This window comes from Tachysurus fulvidraco, chromosome 6, assembly GCF_022655615.1.
Source record: "Tachysurus fulvidraco isolate hzauxx_2018 chromosome 6, HZAU_PFXX_2.0, whole genome shotgun sequence".
In the NCBI taxonomy this organism is placed as follows: Eukaryota; Metazoa; Chordata; class Actinopteri; order Siluriformes; family Bagridae; genus Tachysurus; species Tachysurus fulvidraco.
The window spans coordinates 16,125,971-16,147,202 of record NC_062523.1 but is presented as its reverse complement, the minus strand read 5'-3'; the positions used below and the strand labels follow the sequence as shown (position 1 = coordinate 16,147,202).

At 36.7% G+C, this 21,232-nt stretch overlaps 1 protein-coding gene across 5 annotated transcripts in view; it reads left to right on the top strand.

Moving 5' to 3' along the window:
- Window positions 1–21,232, top strand: part of LOC113654273 (diacylglycerol kinase beta) — an 81,130-nt gene that overhangs the window by 55,555 nt on the left and 4,343 nt on the right. For all 5 annotated transcript variants that reach the window (XM_027164322.2, XM_027164324.2, XM_027164321.2 and 2 more), the window contains 5 exons: window positions 1,480–1,544; window positions 9,050–9,140; window positions 12,554–12,755; window positions 20,099–20,219; window positions 21,072–21,132. In XM_027164322.2, the coding sequence (XP_027020123.2) occupies window positions 1,480–1,544; window positions 9,050–9,140; window positions 12,554–12,755; window positions 20,099–20,219; window positions 21,072–21,132 (540 nt within the window). The remainder of the gene's footprint in view (window positions 1–1,479; window positions 1,545–9,049; window positions 9,141–12,553; window positions 12,756–20,098; window positions 20,220–21,071; window positions 21,133–21,232) is intronic.

Below are 21,232 nucleotides of genomic sequence, written 5' to 3'. Positions count from 1 at the left end.
ATAATAATAATAATAATAATAATAATAATTCTCATGTAAATGAGTGAAAATGATTGATGTTTAACAAAAAAGCTGGAAGCTATAGATAAATTGAAATTTGCAGTTGATGAATGAGTTATGTAGTTTCATTAAACATATCCCTGCCCCTGAAGAGTTTCCTAAAGGAGGCTGATTGAGACTCATATCATTAAACTGAAATTTAACATCATGACTCATTACACTGTAGACTAGTGATTTTATTAAAGGAATATTGACCATCACTGTCTCATTATATCACACAAGCTTGATTAATTTAGTCCTATTTTTAAACCACTATAAAGAACAATCATTGATAAGTTGACTATCAAAATGTTTCTTTGGTCTTGTTGAACATTGATGGCTCCGGTACAAATGCAGTGCTGTTCTGAATGCTGAATTTCGTATTGTTGCATTTTGCATGTTAAATGAGATTTGCTGTGAATGACCACACCTGAGAAGACAGGAAATGGAGTTGTACAATGTGCATAATATTGTTTCTTTCACTAAATTAACTACACTCTAAGAAAAAGAATTCCTTAAGGGTTTTTTGCATAGCTATCGATTAATTAGTTCAACATAGATCCCTTTCTGGAAAGAAAAGACTGCTGTTGAAAGCATTTTGTAATGAAGAGAAGGATGAATAGTGGCTATCGCTTGTTTTCAGTTGCTGTTGCTGTGCTGAAAATCCAGTGTAATTATGCACAGAAAAAAAGAGTTTGTCTTAGAAAAATATATGGGAATTCAGTATGGCAAAGCTGCGTTACTGCTATGATATTCATATTTTCTGCCCTCTATACTTCCCCTTAACCTGTTCCTGGAATGCTTCTGCCTGACTGAAACTGTCACTTATTTATTAAGCTAAGTCACTCTGTGACCCCACTGACATGATGTGTGTACTTTTTCCAGTCTGACAGGACTACCTGCTGAAACGTTTTCTTATCAGGCCACAGAAACAGGACTTCCATTCACCTTTCCCCTTCTTTGCCCTAAATATAAATACATGTGTACGCTCAATGTTTCAGTGGCAGTCATTCTCCTTGCAAACAATATATATATATATATATATATATATATATATATATATATATATATATATATATATATATATATATATATATATATAAACCACTAAGCACTGATCAGGGAACAGGATACACCACAGTTCAACTACATGGAATATGTTAAAACTGATGCTGAAACTGCACTAACACTGTAGACCTTGAACATTGCTAGGGGCAATAAGCAGACATGTCTGAGGCATGTCTGGGTAATGTAATGATTGTGCACTTAAGCCTTACAAAGCAATTTACCTACAGCTCATAATGCATAAATTACAGCCAAAATGCTTTAATACACAGCTATATAGAAGTGCATGCTTTGTGGAACAGTTTCTAAATGTGTGAAACCCAAATATCTGTCTTAAAGTTATGTTAGATAATCTGTTTCTTTCTGCTTTTGTAGGATGCATCAATAGCTCACCGATTCCACTTGATGAGGGAAAAACATCCTGAAAAGTTCAACAGCAGGTAGTTTTATCAGTGTCAATGGATTTGAAAAAAACTGAGTGACATGCTTTCAATTAATTATTGAAAAAACAAGAAATATATATATATATGTATATTCATCTTAAACATGTTTTACAAAATTTGCTGTCCACCCTGATTGTTTCAGATGCCCAAAGGTTAGCAAATTTCTGTTATAATTTTTTATTTTTTTTTCATTAAAAATGTTATATAGTGTCCATTTTTGGTCTTTTATTACTGACAATGGGCACATCTTTAATAACTACTGCAAAGGCAATTCACCAAAATCAATATGTGAACAAATGCCACCTACCTGAACAAATCAGTTGATTACTGTTGCTTGGATTCAGTCAGAAATTTCAACCAATTCATAATGTGTAGCAGTTTTATGTAACCAAAATTTTCAATGCTGAGTTCTTGAACTTTGTCTTGAACTAGTTTGTATAGCTTGTGATATCTGAAATTTCCTTCCTCAAATACAATACTTTTCAGGGACTCTAGTTTTTTATACAGTAAAAAGTGTTTAGTAACATAAACTTGTGCTCCGTTGGTCAACAGACTCAAACACAATGTACAGTACGATTGAGTTTGCCTTGTAATCTTCAAAAGGAAACTTTGACACAGAAAAGCTTGATGAATGAGCGCTCTTTTACTTCATTCCTCTTTGAAAACTGTCTGGGTTATTGTCAGGTTGCACACAATGGCGCTTGTGGCCGAGCTACAGGAAAAGGTGGAGTGAATGTCACTTTGTAATTAAATGTTACGTAATGCATCTTTTGTCAATTCAAAATCCAAAGCTTGCAGGCTAGTGCAAGGCAACTAGTCATCTCATTAAGGACATTTATAGTGAGAAGGAAATCAGTGAAATCAGTAAATCTTTTTGAGAAAAAAAAATTATCACTTGTTATAGCTGCTATAAACAGTATTTCTCTTACTAGCATCTGCTTTTTACTTTGTCTTGAAGCTAATGAAACAAAAAAGCAGAGCTTGTCATTACTGAGAAACCTAAAAATGTTAACTCCTGAAGTCCAGAGTCTCATGTCAGTAAACCTATTGAGTACTACAAAGCATTGACAGTGGAAAGCCATTCCAATAATGTTAAATAAACTGCTCCTTACAGCCTCACCATATTAATGTTTATATGTTTTATTTGTTAAATAACATTATTGTAAGCTTAGAATTTACGTTATAGCTGGGAGTATTGTCAACCATGCTGTGATTTAAATTAATTAGGTATTATATATTTGTGTAAGGGGGCACAGTGGCTTAGTGGTTATCACATTCACCTCACACCTCCAGGGTCGGGGTCGATTCCCGCCTCTGCCTTGTGTGTGTGGAGTTTGCATGTTCTCCCCGTGCCTCGGGGGTTTCCTCCGGTACTCCGGTTTCCTCCTCCGGTCCAAAGACATGCATGGTAGGTTGATTGTCATCTCTGGAAAATTGTCCATAGTGTGTGTGTGAGTGAATGAGAGTGTGTGTGTGTGCCCTGTGATGGGTTGGCACTTCGTCCAGGGTGTATCCTGCCTTGATGCCTGATGATGCCTGAGATAGGCACAGGCTCCCCGTGACCCGAGGTAGCTCAGATAAAGCGGTAGAAAATGAGTGAGTGAGTGAGTGAGTGAGTGAGTGAGTGAGTGAGTGAGTGAGTGAGTGAGTGAGTGAGTGAGTGAGTGAGTGAGTGAGTGAGTGAGTGAGTGAGTATATATTTGTATGTTTTATGCCATGTATGTTGAAAATTTGTTTACATTTCTTAAATTTGAAAATTAGCATACCATATATTCACTAATATCATTTTATACTGTAACTGGCCTTATATAACATTGATTTAAAAACAATAACAGCTATATTGACACTGTTGTGCTGCACCAAATTAACATTTAAAATATGGCCTGGACTTGATGCCATATTTTGAATAAGAAAAACTTTTGGAGGCTTTATGTGTAACTACAGCATAGACACACTGCACTCTGGTTAATACTGGAACGGTACAACAGGAGAACATTCACAGTGCCAAAATACAATGCATTTCTAACTTAAGAAAGAGGTATTTTGTGCCTCCAGTGCTTTTTACAGTGGCTGGACATGCTGCTTTGAAGTGAAGCTGCTGTATTGTCACATTCTCATTAGATGCTGTATCTATTGAGACAAAAAGTAAAAAGCCTATGTAGCCCCTGGCAGGTCAACTTAAGAGACATTCACAAATAGAATAGGTCTGTTTTTTAATGATCAATCCTGCTTGGTAGTTTTCCCCCAGGGCCTCAGTATAATGCACAGGGTAGGTCAGCTTGCAGTAGTTGAAAAGAGAATAGTAGCTGAGCAGAGAACAAATGCTGTAATTTATGCTCTAACTGCTCAAAATGAATCATTTCTCAAAGCACATTTGAGGGTACAACAATACAGGGATTTGACTAACTGTATTACCAGTATGGTGTAGAGGTGAGCAGAAAGCATCTGCGTAGTCGTTTAGTTTACAGTGTACAGTGGGTCTAACATAGAATTAGTTTATATGCATCTGATGGTGCTCTGTGTGTGCCCATGCATGGGTTTATACAAGTTCTCTCTATATGTATTTGGTGGTTTTCCTACACAAGTCTTTAAACTCCGCAAGGACTGTGTAGTCCAAGTCATCTTACATATCACAGTGGATAACAGCTGTGTGTGCAACTCCATTCCCACCCTTTCATTGTGGTGACAAAGGGGAAGTTTTGGATTAAGTGTCAGATTGCCCTATGGAAAAAGAGGGAAATCTCTTTGTCTTTTTGATTACAATAACAATAGAGATTCTGCCATTCAGTTTCAAAGAAAAACAGTGGTAAAAATATTAAGCACTGCTTCGGAATGATGACTGGAAGGTTTTTGCAGTCTCAAATTCAATTTCTTTACTCTACTGCAGTTAATTTAGATGCAATTTAAAGTGCGCTATGGAGATTTTGGTAACAATTTTTATGAAATTCATATTTATAACAAGTTGTGAAGACATCATTCATAGTTACAATGGATTAAAGGACTATTATATACAGTTCAAAGACACTACACTTTATAGTAACCTATTTTATACACAAATAGTGATTAACATAATGTATTTTAAGTGATGCTGCAACACAAATGAGCACTAATACCAAACAAACTCAACCCCACATTACATAATGATTATTCATATTTTAATATAATCATTGTTTGGTGTATATTTTCAACTTATAATAAGCATTAACAGATTTATAAGAAAATTAATAAATGAATTAAACATTTGAAATGTTTAGCATGTTTTATTAAGTATTTGTTAAGTATGTCTTATTTTATTTACAGCTCACAGATACATATTATACATATTATAGTTTATTTTATTTAATTATCATATTCAAAAATACATCATACAATGTATTTCATATAAAAAAAATTAATCATATCTCATGGCTGTCAGTAATTTGTACACATTCATGAAAATAATTTTTTAAAGTAGTTTTTTTAAAATAAATCAATGTGTCTGATGTTGTAATGTGTTGTGAACATTACTGCATCCAGGGAACAATAGATAATGCATTAGGAGCATGTGTGTCTGCCACCTGCAGAACTGTGTAGAGGTATACACAACAAAAGGATGCGTTGAGTAATTATAGTAATATGTACAATGTCTTATAAATACATTATAGCATGTTGTATACAGTATTGTATGTATATCCATCAGAGAATGTTATAGATATTGTTCTCTTAAGATATAAATATTTATTTAGATAATCACTATGGATATATTGTACATTATTATTAATGTAGGGGTTTTCCAGTCTGTATGAAAACATCCCTATATAATTCACTGTATAGTTCACATTTTTCCTGTGCATTACATTTTACATAGGATAGGTTTCTGTTGCAGTTGGTACTGAAATACTGAATGTTGGCATTTTAGTGAGGTATTGATTATTGGTACATTGTGTTGTGGTCAGTAATGAAGTTTAATTATTGAGCTGTAGGCTATTGTGTAGGCTATTGTAAAGAACAAGAGGCTCTTGTGTTTGATGAAATAAAAACAGGCTTAAGGTAAACACCACTAGTAAGGTTATAAATAAATGTCAAGACTGATTAGTGTATGACTCAGAATTCATATCTGCAGAAATGTAGGTTAAATATTTTCGTATCACCTGTCAATAAAATGTATTTTATTATTATTATTATTATTATTATTATTATTATTATTATTATTATTATTATTATTATTATTATTATTATTATTATTATTATTATAGGTTTATTTCAGTCAATGCATGGCTAAAAGTAATAACTTGAGTAAAATGGGTGAGACTCATTTATTCAATCTAGAATCTAGTGTCCTTTACTGTTGATTTAAATAACATGGATAGTGTTTTGGGATAAGTAACCAATAATCATGTGACATGAGAGAGGAAAATACCATATATGGTTCTAACTCCAGCCATGGCTTGTCATACCAGCTTGGATTTCATAAGCCATATGTCTGTGTTTGCATTGTCTGTGAGTGTGCCATGAGTGTACTAGTGTGATGACTGCATACATACGTAGGTGTGTGAATGTGTGTGTGTGTGTGTGTGTGTGTGTGTGTGTGTGTGTGTGTGTGTGTGTGTGTGTGTGTGTGTGTGTGTGTGTGTGTGTGCGCCAGGGTCCAGAAGATACCCAGTGTGGCTGTGTTCTGGAACGTGTCATTCCCTGCTGCTCCGTGCCTGTGGTGTGGAGGGATAAATATACTCCTCTCCTCCTCTCCTGCCAAAAGAACAGCCCAACAATGCCTCACGCCTCTCTCCTGCTGCTCCTCAGTCGTATACACTCTGCAAGGGGCTGTTACACACCGCAGGCTACCTGAACCCAGACCTGAGTCACCCCTTGCCTTTGCATTTTTCTGCAAAGCGGCATTATATTATGCAATAGAGTGGCTAATAAGTGCCTATAAAGTAAACAAATTGTATGGCACTGACTTGTCATTGCAAATAGCTATTTGACCCGGGTGTGCATTTGGCCTATTCCATTGTTAACAATTCAAGCCACAGTTCAGTTTTTATCAGTAGCAAGTGTGTTGATCTAAAGCAAATTTAAACAGTGGCACATTGCCAGGAAGTCTGCAACTGCAAGGTCAGAGGTGCATATAGTAGGAGTGAGGCTCAAATTACAGCCTGAAGCAATAAGGGTGAAATACTGCATGAAAGGGGAAAATAGTAGAATAAAACAATATGTAAACCTATAGAAATGTTTAGAGATGAATTCTTTATTTGGAGCATATAAAAACCAGGTCTGTACCTTGTGAGAATATTTAGATTATTATTTTATCTCTTGAATTGAAATGGATGGAAATCGATTATGTTTATTGGTGGAATGGATTGTCAGTACGGACTGCTGTCTCACTTCCCCCAACTCATCTTAAATGTTTTGAACACCCTCCAGGCTCCCCAACACTCCATGTCTTCATACATCACCCTGAGGTAATCTAGATTGCCTAACTAGATTAGGATCAGTTACTAGAGTACTAAACTGCATTGTGACTGTTCTCTATAGTGACCAAGAGTAAAAAGCGCCACAGGTCATCGGCCTTTAAAGGATTATAGGAGATGGCTATCTTGAGATGGTAACACTGAGTTAAGAGAATGCTGGTGATTGGTACTTGTGTGTTTGTTTTGCGTAATGTGGTTGTGTAATCCCAAAGGTTTGCTGACCTTTGGCCTATGTAAGTTCAAATGCTGACCAATGCTGTGAAAAGGTCACATATTCAGTCACTCAAGTCTTCATTTGTTCTTTCCACTGACCCGAAGCTGTGGCACCACAGAGAAATAAAAAGGAATCACACTGACAGAGTGCTGGTTAACTTTTAATGACTGGATCTACCAGTGCCAAAAGAACTATTTACTTCTGAAAGAAAACCTAACAAACAGAATTTCCTAGAACTTTTTAGGTGGGTGTCTCTGCTTTTGGCAAAGTGAATGCTTATATGCTGATAACATGCTGCTAAAGAAACTCAATTTTGTGAGCGTTAATTCCAAAGCCAGAAGAAAATCATGGCCTAATTGTTTTGTTACAGGGCTTCTCAAATGAAAGCTCGCTAATGAGGTTAGGCAGCTTGCCCCATTGAGAATGCAAAGCATGTCTAATTGTGATCTCAAATATGCTTATAATCCTTTAATTTGACAGAGTAAAGGTAGGGAGCTGCTGGAGGTGAGAGAAACAAGGAAAGTGGTAGTGAAGTCTAACATTAAGCATGAATGAAGCAATTTGACAATAATACACTTGACTAGTAAAGTATTCCTTATCATATTTATATAATGAATAATATTGTTTTTATATGGCCCTGGGTAGCTCTATGTTTGGATCTGTGGGTCCCTTTAAATCTCATGATAAACAGATGCAATCCATCATTTGCACTGTCAGCTTCGAGATGCACCAGGGCTCGTTGATTAAACACTCATACCATCATTATCGGCAGTGTTCCACTGTGCTGGACTCTCTCATGGGCAGGCCTAGGTGTAAATTGCTTATTTTGTTAGCAAAGTGAAAATACAACACTTTTATGTAGGATGGAGATTCGAAAGGACCCTGTGGTACTGTGTTCATTCAAATGTTCTGATAGTTTCTAAAATTATTCCTCTCTCTGGTACTCTTTCAAATTCACCCACACACACTGCACCAAACGCCCGTCTCGTTGCTCTCTCCACTCCATACTGTTTCCTTACTCACAAGCTGTCAGGGCCCATGTGGGTTGTCATGCTCAGGTTGTTGTCCATGGCTCTGGTCTCTCTTTGGGATTGAAGCTGTGTTCAGTGCCACTCATGATCTCTCACACCTGTCTGCCCAGGCTTTCAGTGTTGCACATCAATATTTCAGCAGCTAAAGGAAGGGCACAGGGTGGGAGATAAGCTCAAAGCTCCTTTAGCAGAGGAAGCCATGTCCTCTAGGACAGGAGAGATTGTAATTGGATACCAAAGAGATAAGATGTGATCCACAAAAAGGATTTCATGGTATGACTTGTTTAAATACAAATTCACTTATATTTAGGTTATGTGAATCAGTATAGAGAGATTTATCAAATGACATGATATTCCAGGATCAAAAATGAGTGTTCATGACAATGTAAAAAAAAAAAAAAAAAAACTTGCTCTGGCACAATGATGGCTGGGATGAACATAAATAACCGTACTTTTTGGAAGTGTGTTGTATGCTGCTGATCGGTGTGGGTAACCTATTTGATATGTTGACAACCCAAGGCAGCGTTTTTTCCACAGTGTTTGTTGTCACACCAGCATTAGCATACGGTTGTGTCAACACAAACTTGTTTGCTGTTCCAATGACAGAGCAGCTGTGTATTTAGATACTAGTTTAACCTTTATTCAGTGTCATTTTCCAAAGACAGTATTGTTATCTACACACTTTTGTATTGTCTTTAGAGGTTTTAAGGTGTTAACGATATAGTTATATTTAAAACCTTAAGGTCAAAACTTTTTTGCCTAAATACCTGTTTATTGGTATCTAATTATATTTTTCTTACCCTCTCTCAGGATGAAAAATAAGCTCTGGTACTTTGAATTTGGCACCACTGAGACCATTTCAGCCACATGCAAGAAGCTGAATGAGAGTGTGGAAGTGGAGGTGAGTTTTTTTAAATAAAGTATCTAAATGCCACATGAAATCCCACATTAACTAGGCTTGTGCTACCACTCACACTCAGAATGCTATTCCAATGGCATACTATCAAATAAAAGTTGTTTCTAAAGACGTAAACTGTGATTTGTCATTCCAGCAGCATTCTTTTCCAGATACAACATATTTCAGGCTGCTGGTACTGGTCTTGTCAGGTATTTTTGCTCTGTTGGGGCAACAAATCAGTATGAGCAGCCCAAAGCACACGGTGACAGCTATGTTCTGGAAATTTAGACCAGGCACATGTCGAATGGAGCTGACCTAATTTTATCTCAGAATGAAGTGGGGAATAAAGCAGGACATATTTAATCAGCGAGGGTAGTCCTGTGTAATTTTAATTTCAAGGGTTCAATGACATTTAAACACAATGTGAAACAGTCAGCCACTCTTGCCTCACTTGTATATATTTGGTGGTAAGTATATGGTGTACAGTATTGGGTACATCAACAGGTTTTACTCCACAGGCTGTAGTAGATTATGTAAGGGATAAAACATGGGCATGTTGTAATATATGCTGTAATAATGAATAATTAACAACAGATTTGTTCCATGCCTTAAAATGTCTCAAGATGTTTTATTCCATTTATACCACAGCAATTTTCCAATGCTACAATTTTTATTTATTATACAGCACATCATACATATTACAAAATGTATGCTTTGCTTCTCTTATTACTTACATTATAGCAGCTATAAACAGTTGTTTAATAACCAGCCTCTCTTTTCCAAGCTCTATTGAAGTTTATACTACAAATAATAATAAGAAAAATAAATAAAAAACAGAAAGCAGAACTCTTGTCAGAGCTGTGATTTAAGAATTCAGTTATAACCTGTAGTAAATCAGTATTCACTTCAGGGTATTGAGAGGACAGCAGTTAATTTCTCATTATACATTACATTCCCTTGAGATGCACTGGCTAAATAGACTTAACATTAGATCAAGTTTTAGAAACTGCATTAAGCAGCTCACATTCATCATTCACTGTTATGACATTGTATCGTCTTCTCTTTGCTCAAACAGCATTTTATTTTCATGCTTGAATTTTGCACCCAGATGTTAAGGATCATCACAGAACTGCATGTCAAACTATAAATGCTCCATGAGAGTAGTATTGTAAAGAGTATTGTAAAATCTCCAAGGTTGTGTGTCCTTATTGCCACACTATGTGGGTTTGTAAGCACACTGAAGCATCTCATTATGTAGTGAATGGGTCAGTTTTCAGCATCTTTTAAGTTTGTGTATTTCTGAGTTTAAATCGTGGTGGTCAATGACATCATACAATGATGTCAATTTTTTAGCTTCTTCTCCCTGGGTATTTTCTCAAGTTTATTCTGGAGAGTCTAGAGGATTTTAATAGAAGCTTACCAAAAAAACCTTTTCTACTGAAAGCCAAATTGTTCTTATTTTTCTTTTTTACTGTTTTATGTGTCTCTCTAAATAGTACTTGTGAAGAGCATGATTAGTATACTTTTACTTATAGCCTAAATAAAATCTGTTCTTAACCTCAGTGGGTACTACAGATATTCCATGATATCTTCACTGAGCAAGACTTTCTAATGGTTTAACTGTTTGCTCACAAAAACACATCAACTTCAACTACTTGTGCTACTTGCTCTAACTGCATTGTAATTGTATTTTAGTTGAAACAGCTCATAAACATTATTATTACCATTATAGTGATTTTATGTTTGTTTATGTATGTTATGTCAGTTTTGCATGTTTTTGTGGTTGCAGTGAAATACTTATGGATAAACAGCAAACTTGATCTGTAAAGTTATGCCAAAGCAATAACATGTCACACAAGAGCTTCAACTGATTATATTGAGGGCAGGTGGTACATGAGTTTTATAGTTAATTCCAAGATTGTAGGAACAGTCCCAGTGTATAGTCAGTAATTACCTATAATTATTTATTAAGCACAGTAAAACTAATAAATAAGTGAGTCTGGAACTACCATTTAGGCATTTCAGGCAAAATTACTATTTGGTTATTTAAAAGTCTCCATACATAAGGGAAATTAACATCTTTTTAGCAGAATGTGACTTTATTATCCTCTTTAAGATATGGTATGAGAACTATCTCAATACATCCTTCTTTTGTCAAAGGCCTTCTTGAAGGCTACCTGGAAAACATATATGTAATATAAGCTAAGAATGAAAAGTTTTTTAACACGTTTTAGCTAAAAACTGTTAATTTTCCGTATGTGTGGAGACTTTTGGGACACTTTATGAAAAAAAACACACATGAAAAATGATTTTTAAAGTTAATTCAATTTCAAATTCAAATTTTAAGGAACACAACAAAAAGCTTTTTCCATTATCTGTGTTGAAGGATAAAAACAGAATGGAAATAGACTAAGGATAGAATTACAATAAAAAATATAATTTATACAGGGAGGAAAAGGTAAAAATACAAAATATAGAAGATATGAAAATACATTTGATGTGTTGAGTCAACTTAAGGCAGTTGAACTAGCTAAAGTGAAGAGCTTCTGTACAGCCTTACCACACAGGTAGTTACATACAGGTGATGAGCTAAAAAAATACAGTTACATACAGGTGATGAGCTTTTCTGTAAGCAGTTCTGAGCAATTTGTGCTTTGCAGCTGGAATTCTGGTTTAATCAAACTCAAATCTGTCTCCGTTTGCTGCTTACCTTTTAATGCTTAACCACTGAAACAAACCACTTTACTGACAAGAAGCATCTTAGTGCGTATAGACATGGAGAAATAATGCAGGCAGCCACACACCTGCTAGCAGATGGTGTGCTTTTCCGCAACTACTGTGATTCCTATTACAACTTAGAGATGCCTAATTTATTATTTAAATTTAAAAATATTTAAAAATATGCATTCATCAATAATAACAATGGGTTATTAACCTAATTGTTAAGAACAATTGTTTTGAACCTAATTCCAAACAAATTCAAATATATTGAATTGAATTGTGTAGAATAGATAATGTAGAGTTTTCTGATCACATCATATAGTATTAAAGAAAACCAATTACAATGTAAAATCTCACAAGGATGTTAGTATTAATGGCAGCTATAACAATAGTATTAAAATTAAGCAATTAAAATATGCATGGTGGAATAGCACAGTGGTCAGTGGCAAAAAAATCAAAACACCAACATTGCAAGTTTGATTTTCAGCTCATGTGTGCACTTGGTGTTTGAATTTATTCAAGTCTGGTGGATGTATGAAAAAGCATTGCATTAATGTTACCCAGTAGTACCCATTAATGTTCACATGGAACTGAAACACACAGAACTTAAAATAGATTAAAAATCTACATGGGTCACTGATCAGTTGGAAATATATAGAGTATAATATGTTATTGATTTGAATTATTACTCTTAGTGTGATGGCATCATTCTGGACCTCAGCAGCACGTCTCTGGAGGGGATTGCTGTGCTCAATATTCCCAGCATGCACGGTGGCTCCAACTTGTGGGGAGAGACCAAGAAGAGACGCAACTACAACCGCATGAGTAAGAAACTACCTGAAAGGATGTGTGTCAGCACCGTCACTGACGCCAAGGAACTTAAATTCTGTGTGCAAGGTAAGTCGGAGTCTGGGTGCATTCCAAATTTAGGTGCATTTTATATGAGAGACTATTTAAATGAGAGAAGCCTTAGTCCACTTACTCTGCTAAAACTATCCATTTTCACTGTTGGGACACGTTTAAGGTAATTTGCCTGAAGTGGTTTGAGTGAAATCAGATTTCCAACCATTTCCATAAGAGTATAAAACTGGCGGTTGTCTCTGTGGAGCAGCTGGCAATTCAGAGCTGCTTAATGTGCATTAACACTAGCAGCAGCTCTGACTCACCAGCACTGAGGAGCAGATAGCTCTTTCACGGCTTTCATGAGTGATGCTACCACTCCACCTCTCTCCCTTCTCACTGTGTTTTGGGACTTTCCTTCATTAATGTCGCAGGCTAAATGATTAGCGGTGTTAATCGGCATTTAGGGATTTGGGTCAAATGCAACACTTTGCAGCTTCTCACAGTGTCACATTTGATGCTGGTTTTCAGCACATTGAGTTCCCTCCAAGAAGAATTTTGCAGCACACACCTTTGGGACACTTCCCCAGGGTACAACGTCACTATTCACTGAGTTGGGAAGAACACATCGTGCTGTATTAGCGATGCCCAAGGTCAGAGCAGGAACAGCTGTTGTATGTCATCAGCTGTTAACTTTAAACACCCTGAATCTTTGGCATTCTGGACATTTGGTTCAGATTTGTGTGTCAAACATGTGACTCTTTTTGTAATATTTGTTTCTACATCATAATGAATTACTTCTGCATAATGTATTAGACTTTATATATCCTTGATATGAATATTCTTCTGTGGAAATTATTTCTTTGAAGTGTTATTCATAAGAAAGGAGATGACAGCTGTGTCCTTTGTCACAAATATATCATAATGTCAAATTCCCCTTTGATGCATGTATGAAGGAGAAACTGATACCTCAGCCTTTTTATTTGCCTTCTCACCCTTAATAACATCTTTCTGATTTATCACGAATCCTATTTAAACTCTCTCTCTCGCTCTCTCTCTCTCGCTCTCTCTCTCTCTCTCTCTCTCTCTCTCTCTCTCTCTCTCTCTCTCTCTCTTCACTCACATATTATCTTGCTCTCTCATCCTGACTTTCCATTCCTGTCTCTTTCTTATTGTGCAGGGCCTGGGGGTCTCCATAGTAACAGGACTGATGGGAGTCACTAATGTACAAAGAAATGGAGGGGAGGTGTGGTAGGATGGAGGGATTGGTGGGAGGATGGCGTTGGTGCTGTTACCAGTTACATGACTCATATCTGTAATCTGTCCTAGAGGCAATAATACTCAACCGAGCATATATTGCAGCATGTACCAGGATGGAGTGTAGCTCTGTGTTCACATCACTTTCATCTACTTTCATACTTTCAGTCTATCATTAATGCTGTGCTGCAAGAAAACTGCATTAACTTTGTGCTGTTCAGTAGTAGGAGACTACTGCCCAGATTGTCCATTTCCTCAGCTGGTTTTAATATTTAAAGCTGTATAGATGGATGGTGTCATCTGATCATGACAACCAAATATTTAATGCAAGGGAATAAAAAAAAAAATTAAACCATATATTTTCCAATAGATTATGTATTCTTGAAAACCTTATAGAGTGTCCAGCAGTCAGTTAAAATTTGAATAAGAACAAAATTTATATAATAAGATTAACACACAGCTACCCATAACTTTTCCACACAAAATAAAGACAGACCCAATTAATTTATTGATCTAATCACTTCTAACATCACTTCTGTTTTTCAATTTACCATCTCATCTTATATATAGAAATTGCAATATGTTTTCTTGTGCCCATGTCAAACACATTCCTGTCCCAAGTGCTTGTCCATAAGCAATCACAGTTTAAAGGCATTAGCTTCAACCACTAAAATCCATTGGGATTAATATTCATATTCATTCATAGCAGTCATATTGCAGGCATACTTCTCAATGATCTTGTATCAAGCTCTCCATTCACCTCACCTCTCTTTGTGATAGGGTCAAACAGGAGCAGTGACACTAATCACTTGGCCTGCTTCCCATACCCTCTGTCTCTGTCTCTTTCTCTCACTATCTATCTCTCTCTCTCTCTTTCACACACATACACACACACGCACACACACACACACACACACACACACACACACACACACACACACACACACACACACACACACAGAGTAAAAGTCGAATGAAAAGAGAAGAATTGTTGTGGAAACAAGAAACTTAGCTGAAGAGACTCTTCTAGCAGCGATCATCACCAGCCATTCAACAGTCATTCACATTCAAGAGACCAATAGTATCTTTAAGAGTGTCTCTCATCCTTCTTCAGTCCATATTGATTGAGGATGCTTTTGTCCTGAAAGACTGTTTCCCATGATCTGTTTCTACACAGTTGTGTTTGTGGACCTACTTTGTGAGAACAGCTTTGTTTGTGAATGGCATGGGAAATAGAGGTTGAGAGAGTGACATGCGCTTGGGTAAGCAGGGAGCACATGAACAGTTTGTTAGTACAGAGTGCAGAAGAAGAGAGCGTGTGAATAAAGAGCCTAAGTTTTAAATTAAGACAGAATGGGATGTGTTTATGTAGACAATCACAATCACATAGTATGCCTCAAGTGGACTCACACATGATGCAAGGGAAGAAACTGGGCCAATTCTTAATTCAATAGAATGATTTTTATGGTAGTCTATACAGCTTTTATCAGCTTTAGCTGTTACTGCTCTACAATTTTTAATGGATTCTTTTTTTGTAGGATGGATGTTTGTGTTTTTATGGCTTGTGAACTGCTCTTAACATGAACATTTATAGAATGTACTTCAGAAAGGAAGACAGCAGATGACCTGGAAAAAAGCGTGGACTAGAAAGCGTAAAATCAGTATGCTATTGCAGAAAAACATCACTTTATTTTTTTGGTAACTTTACTAAATGATAGGGCTACATAACACCTACATAATCTTATGTTATATGGTCTGGTGTATGCTATATTGTTATGTGTCTAACAAAAAATAGCATAATTTTACAAATTGAATCGAAATTGGCTCTAAATTACAGTTTGGTTTTAATGTTTGGTATGTCACCTTGTTATCATTATGTGGCTTGGACATTCTTGAAAAATACTGAGCTGGAAAGGCAGTTATGACTTATGCAGGTGTCACTTATGTAGGTATCATGTCTCTATTTGCTCTTCCCAGTAAGTAAGTCTTGCCAGTTTTAACATGTTAGCATATATTAGCATCTCCCTCAAGCAGTCTCTCTCTCTCTATCGCTCTCACTTTCTCATTCTTTCTGTCACTCTGTTCTCTAAACATGTCCGATGGTGAAATAGAGGCAGCTCTTGCACTCTATGCTCACACCAAGCTACGGGCCGCCCCCGCACCTCCACTACGAATCCACCATGGCTAGTTCCTCCTGACCATCTGCCGTAGCCCTAAGCAGCCCAAGAAACTGAGAGCAGAGCACAGGGACATAGAGATCAGAAACACAAATACATGTCCACATGAATATAAATACAAGTCCTCAGACACTGGGTGAAGGCTGACATTTTGGTTACACTGCAGTAAAGAACATGTTTTTATAAAAGCTCTCATTAAAAAACACAAACACACACACACAACCATAAATTTCCATAATTGTAACAAATTACTGGTTTGTAGTTATTTATAAGATTTTACTGTCACTTTTTACAATTCAATCACACCCCTTTTTTATTGTTAATGTTTTGGGAGCTGTGACAGATTTCAATGTATAAAAAGAAATACCTGACACTTTTCTTCTTTTAAAACAACCACATTTGCAAACAGATGCTTTTCAGAGCAGAACTAAATTTGCCTACCAATTCCAATGCGTTTTGGAGCCGTTGCTGTGATGTTAGGTGTGTCTGAAGTCGACGTCTGGGCTATTGTTCAGAGTGTGTCTGTGTCTTTTGGCATGAACCCAGTGTAAGCACTTAGGCTGTTGGCAGAGCCGATTTAAGAGCTGATTTGTGATTCATCACAGTAATCTAATTTGATGTTGGTTAATCTGGTTCAAGCCTGGTGCAAAAAAAAGCCAATTCAATATGGCTATGTACTGCAATCCTCACCAGAATACATTCTGCAGGGTTACGTAAGAAGCTGTTTCTGAGTTATTCTTAGCTTGGCCTTTCTGTAATGAACAGCCTGGTATAAAAGTGCCCAGATGAGGCTGTGAACATGTATGATGTGAAGAATACACAACAAAAACAGTAAAATACTTCTAAATACTAATACTTGTATAAATGGCACTCAAAATAGTTAGGAAGGCATTTTCATATTTGTGGAACTGTAAGTATATAAATATGTTATTTATATACTTATTAGTGTTTGGGGGAAATATTTAAACATTTCTTATAAGATCACCAGGATAAAGATACAGATTGTTCCATTAGAATTTTCCCAACCAGTGTATTGCTTTGCCTTTGCCTTTCAGATTAGCTTTGCCAATATATTTGGGGAAGACACCAAGGTCATATCTTGCCAGTGATGGACAGAAAGGTGCTGCTATTTCAAACCTCAGTGTGCAGGATTGAACTTTTGCCTTTGTTTTTGTCAAGGTTAATCCAAGGTTAAAAAGAAAAAGATTTTCTCTTAACATTGATATGTTAATTAAGAACATGTTTTTTATGTTTCTTTCCTGTTTCACATGGTTTGTATTGTATTTTTAATTATGTGTTAGCATGTGGGATATACAAATGGACACCACTTCATGTTTTAAATCATAACTCATATTTCTGACTACCATCTGCATTACTGCTGTTAGATTTTTGCGTAAGTCTATTTCAGATAAAATATTTTTCATTAGAATAATTATCACAGTGTCTATGTTAGCTATAACACAGTGGGTGTGATACAAAATTAGCTAAATATATACACAGAAATATTTATAAAAAGAAAAAATAATAATAACACACCAACTGCTTAAAGCTTTTAATTACACTCTTACATATGCTGTAAATTGTTTGTAAGTAAATACATGCAACTATCTATATTTTCTGTATTACACTCTCTGAGCTGCTCTGGTTATTATATAAATGAAAGTAGGAGTAGGCGTATGCAGCTTGTTCTTGGCTCAGTTTAACAGTTAGTAATGTTCATCCAAAGGACTTGCTGTGTTACATGTGCTATTGCTTTTTTCCAAACCTTTAATGACTCACTAACTTGCTTCACTTAATATTTCTATATTCATAACTGCTTTTATTAGTTCAGAGAGATAATAGAAAACAGATTTATACCAGGTTGACCATGCAATGGAGATATATGGATACATGCACTAAGAAGGGCTGCCATTATAATGCATCCTGTGTGTGTATTAATATTAAGTGCGTTAATGATCTTTGGATACTTCAGGTCTTGGGCATTTTCTCAGCCATGGCTTTGACTTTATTGTTGACCTAACACTGAACAATATGATAGTGATGATAAATGTTAGGTTCTAAAATATTTAATATACAGGGACTAATTTATCTGATGAAAATATTTTGTTTTCAATTTACAATCTGCCTAGCAAAATCCCACCCAGTCTCGAAAATGACCAGCTTTTGCCTGGTCAGCATGGCATGTCCCTGTGCTGACCTTCATACTCACTTGAGACTTGTATCACTGGTCTTATATAAACCGTCTTGCTCTAGCATTTTTCAGAATAAGCCAAAAACAATATCGTCTCTTACATAAACATATCTGTTTTGTGTCAGGTGACAATTATTAATAGTGTCTGTACTCTGGCAAAGAGTATAGGGTTGCATGCCAGCAACATATTGGTTAGTCTCCCATTTAGATTGCAGAATGCATTGTTTTGTGATGTAATGCTATAGCAGGGCTTTGAATTATAGAGATAACTTGTCTTGAATTGGGAAATCCAGCAGTGTTTAAGACGTTTGAGAAGACTGACTACATTGATGGGTGTGTGGACTTGAAGCCATTTCTGCGTGGTTGTGTTGTCCGCTAATCGGCTGAAAGGCCACTGAGCAGTGAGAGTACACACCGATTATCAGGGAATGTAGGTCAGGTTTTATAAAGAGACATGAGAGATGGGGGGGAGTGAGCAAGAGAGAGAAGAGAGAGACACATGGCTGACTTGATGGTGGGTTGCCCCAAACACCCTTTGAAACCAAATAATACTGTTATTAACTCACTCTCTGTACATGTACTGTATATGGCTACAGTAAATCTGTGCTCTTTAACTCTTTACCTAATCTTTATTTGAATTTAAAAACACTCATTGAGCTAGTGTTCCTAATGTTCTCTGGATCATTATTCCAGCGGTTACAGGCAATGTAGGGAAAAGAATCTTCCACCAGCTGAACTGCAACTGATCCTTAGGATTAAAAGTAGGCCTGCCTCAGCTGAGTGAAGCGCTCAGGATGGGCTATCGTGTTTCAGGAGATCAGCAAGTTATTCCAGACCTAAACCATTCACAGCTTTAAACATCATAAGCAAGTCTTTATAGTCATTGTTTGAATAAGACAGAGATAATGTGCTCTGATTTCTGTTTCCTGGTAGGGACAGTGCATTCTGAAAATACAGAGGTCTCCTTAAACATGCCATATAGAAACACATTACAGTAATCTGATTTAGAGGTTATGAAAGTCTTCTCAGATGACGGGAATTGAATGATAAACCAGCATCTAGAGTTACGCCAATGTTTTTAACTGTAGCTTTTGGTTCGACAGAATAGACACTGAGCATAAGGGTGAAATCTGTAATCATTGCTGAAAACTTGTACTCACCATCAACATTTCTGTTCTGGATCAGGAGGTTTCAACATCTTTATGCTTTTAAAATTTTGTCATAATTTTCCATTTAGCTTATCTTTGCCTTTAAATCTGGAAGAGCTAATAAATATAATTGTGTATCATCACTATAGGAGTGAACACCATACTGCACTTTTTAAGCTTCAGAACTTGTAACAGCCTCTTTCAGGATAGATTTAAACCAAAGCAGAACTTGTCTGTGTGAACTGTGTTATCACTTAATGATCAGTGGTGTCAAATAATGCACTTGAATAAAACTATACAAAATCACAAACATGTTCACAGTTTGAGACACTGAGTCAATGATCACCTGCCCCAGTACCTTGCTCCCTACGCAGATACTGCGTCATTACCATGTCATGTGCTGTTATGCTTGAATGACCCTGAGTGTGCATGCCTACATGAGCAAGACAGAGAGTTAATGAGTGTGTGTACAGTGATTAAACAGTGTCTGAAAGCATAGCCTTGTCTAGTGCGCAATTATTGACTCGTATTATTTCTGCTACTTCTATTTGTCTATGATTATATTACTTTTTTTATTGAAAGCCAGGACCCTCTATTTACTCTGTCTTTATCTGTCTTTCTGAATAGATCTGAGTGACCAGCTGCTTGAGGTGGTGGGCTTAGAAGGGGCCATAGAGATGGGCCAGATCTATACAGGCCTCAAGAGTGCTGGTCGTCGCCTTGCCCAGTGTGCCAGTGTCACCATCAGGTTAGTATCAATGAAACACTCTGACTATACTGTCATCATTTTTTATTCTTCAGTGTCCATTTACCTCTTTGTATGCTCACACACCCCGACAGAATTGGCCCTTGCTCTCTCTCACAGCCGTGATGACACAACAGCTAGTCTCTTTCTGCTGAGCACTTCAGCCAATAACTTTAACCTTTAGCCTTGCACCACTCTACTCAGTCGAGCAGCTTCAGCATTCATAGCAGACAGGCCTGATGAATAATAATGTTGGCACAAACAAAGTAATAATGTCTAATCATGCACTGCATGTTTATGCTAGTTTATGGTAATATATCTTTGGAGAGATTAAGTAGATTGTAATTTCAGAAAAGAGATTTGCTATTTGCCTTTAACATTTAAAATGAGGTTTGCATTTCACTGATAGATAAATGTTTTTCCTTTTTGTTGTCTACCTGATATTTTAAAAATAAATACGCATAAAGTGCCATTCATTGTCTATCTTTTCCCATGCAGCATTTCATTTATATTCAATGGCCAGCTAAAAAGGCTAAACTAATTTGGTGAAACAGTGTGTATGTATGGGGCAGGGGTGCCGAATAGTGTGTGTGTGTGTGTGTGTTAAGTTTGGTGAAACTGGGGCCCACTGTGGGAAATGACTTGTGGAAACAAAGAAAGCAGTGTTCAGAATCATCCCACAACAGTGTTGAAGAGGAACCTCATGCCTATATGCTGCCTGTAAACTGATGCATGACAGCCTCTCTCTCTCTCTCTCTCTCTCTCTCTCTCTCTCTCTCTCTCTCTCTCTCTCTCTCTCTCTCTCTCTCTCTCTCTCTCTCTCTCTCTCTCTCTCTCTCACTCACACACACACAGGACATCCAGACCTCTGCCTATGCAGATTGATGGGGAACCATGGATGCAGCCTCCATGCACGGTGAGGTGGCTTTGGGCTCCATTCATAGTTTTCTTTCATTTGCATGTGTCTATGCGCCAAAACCTGAGCTCACCACTTCTTTTTACAAACCACAGCTTAT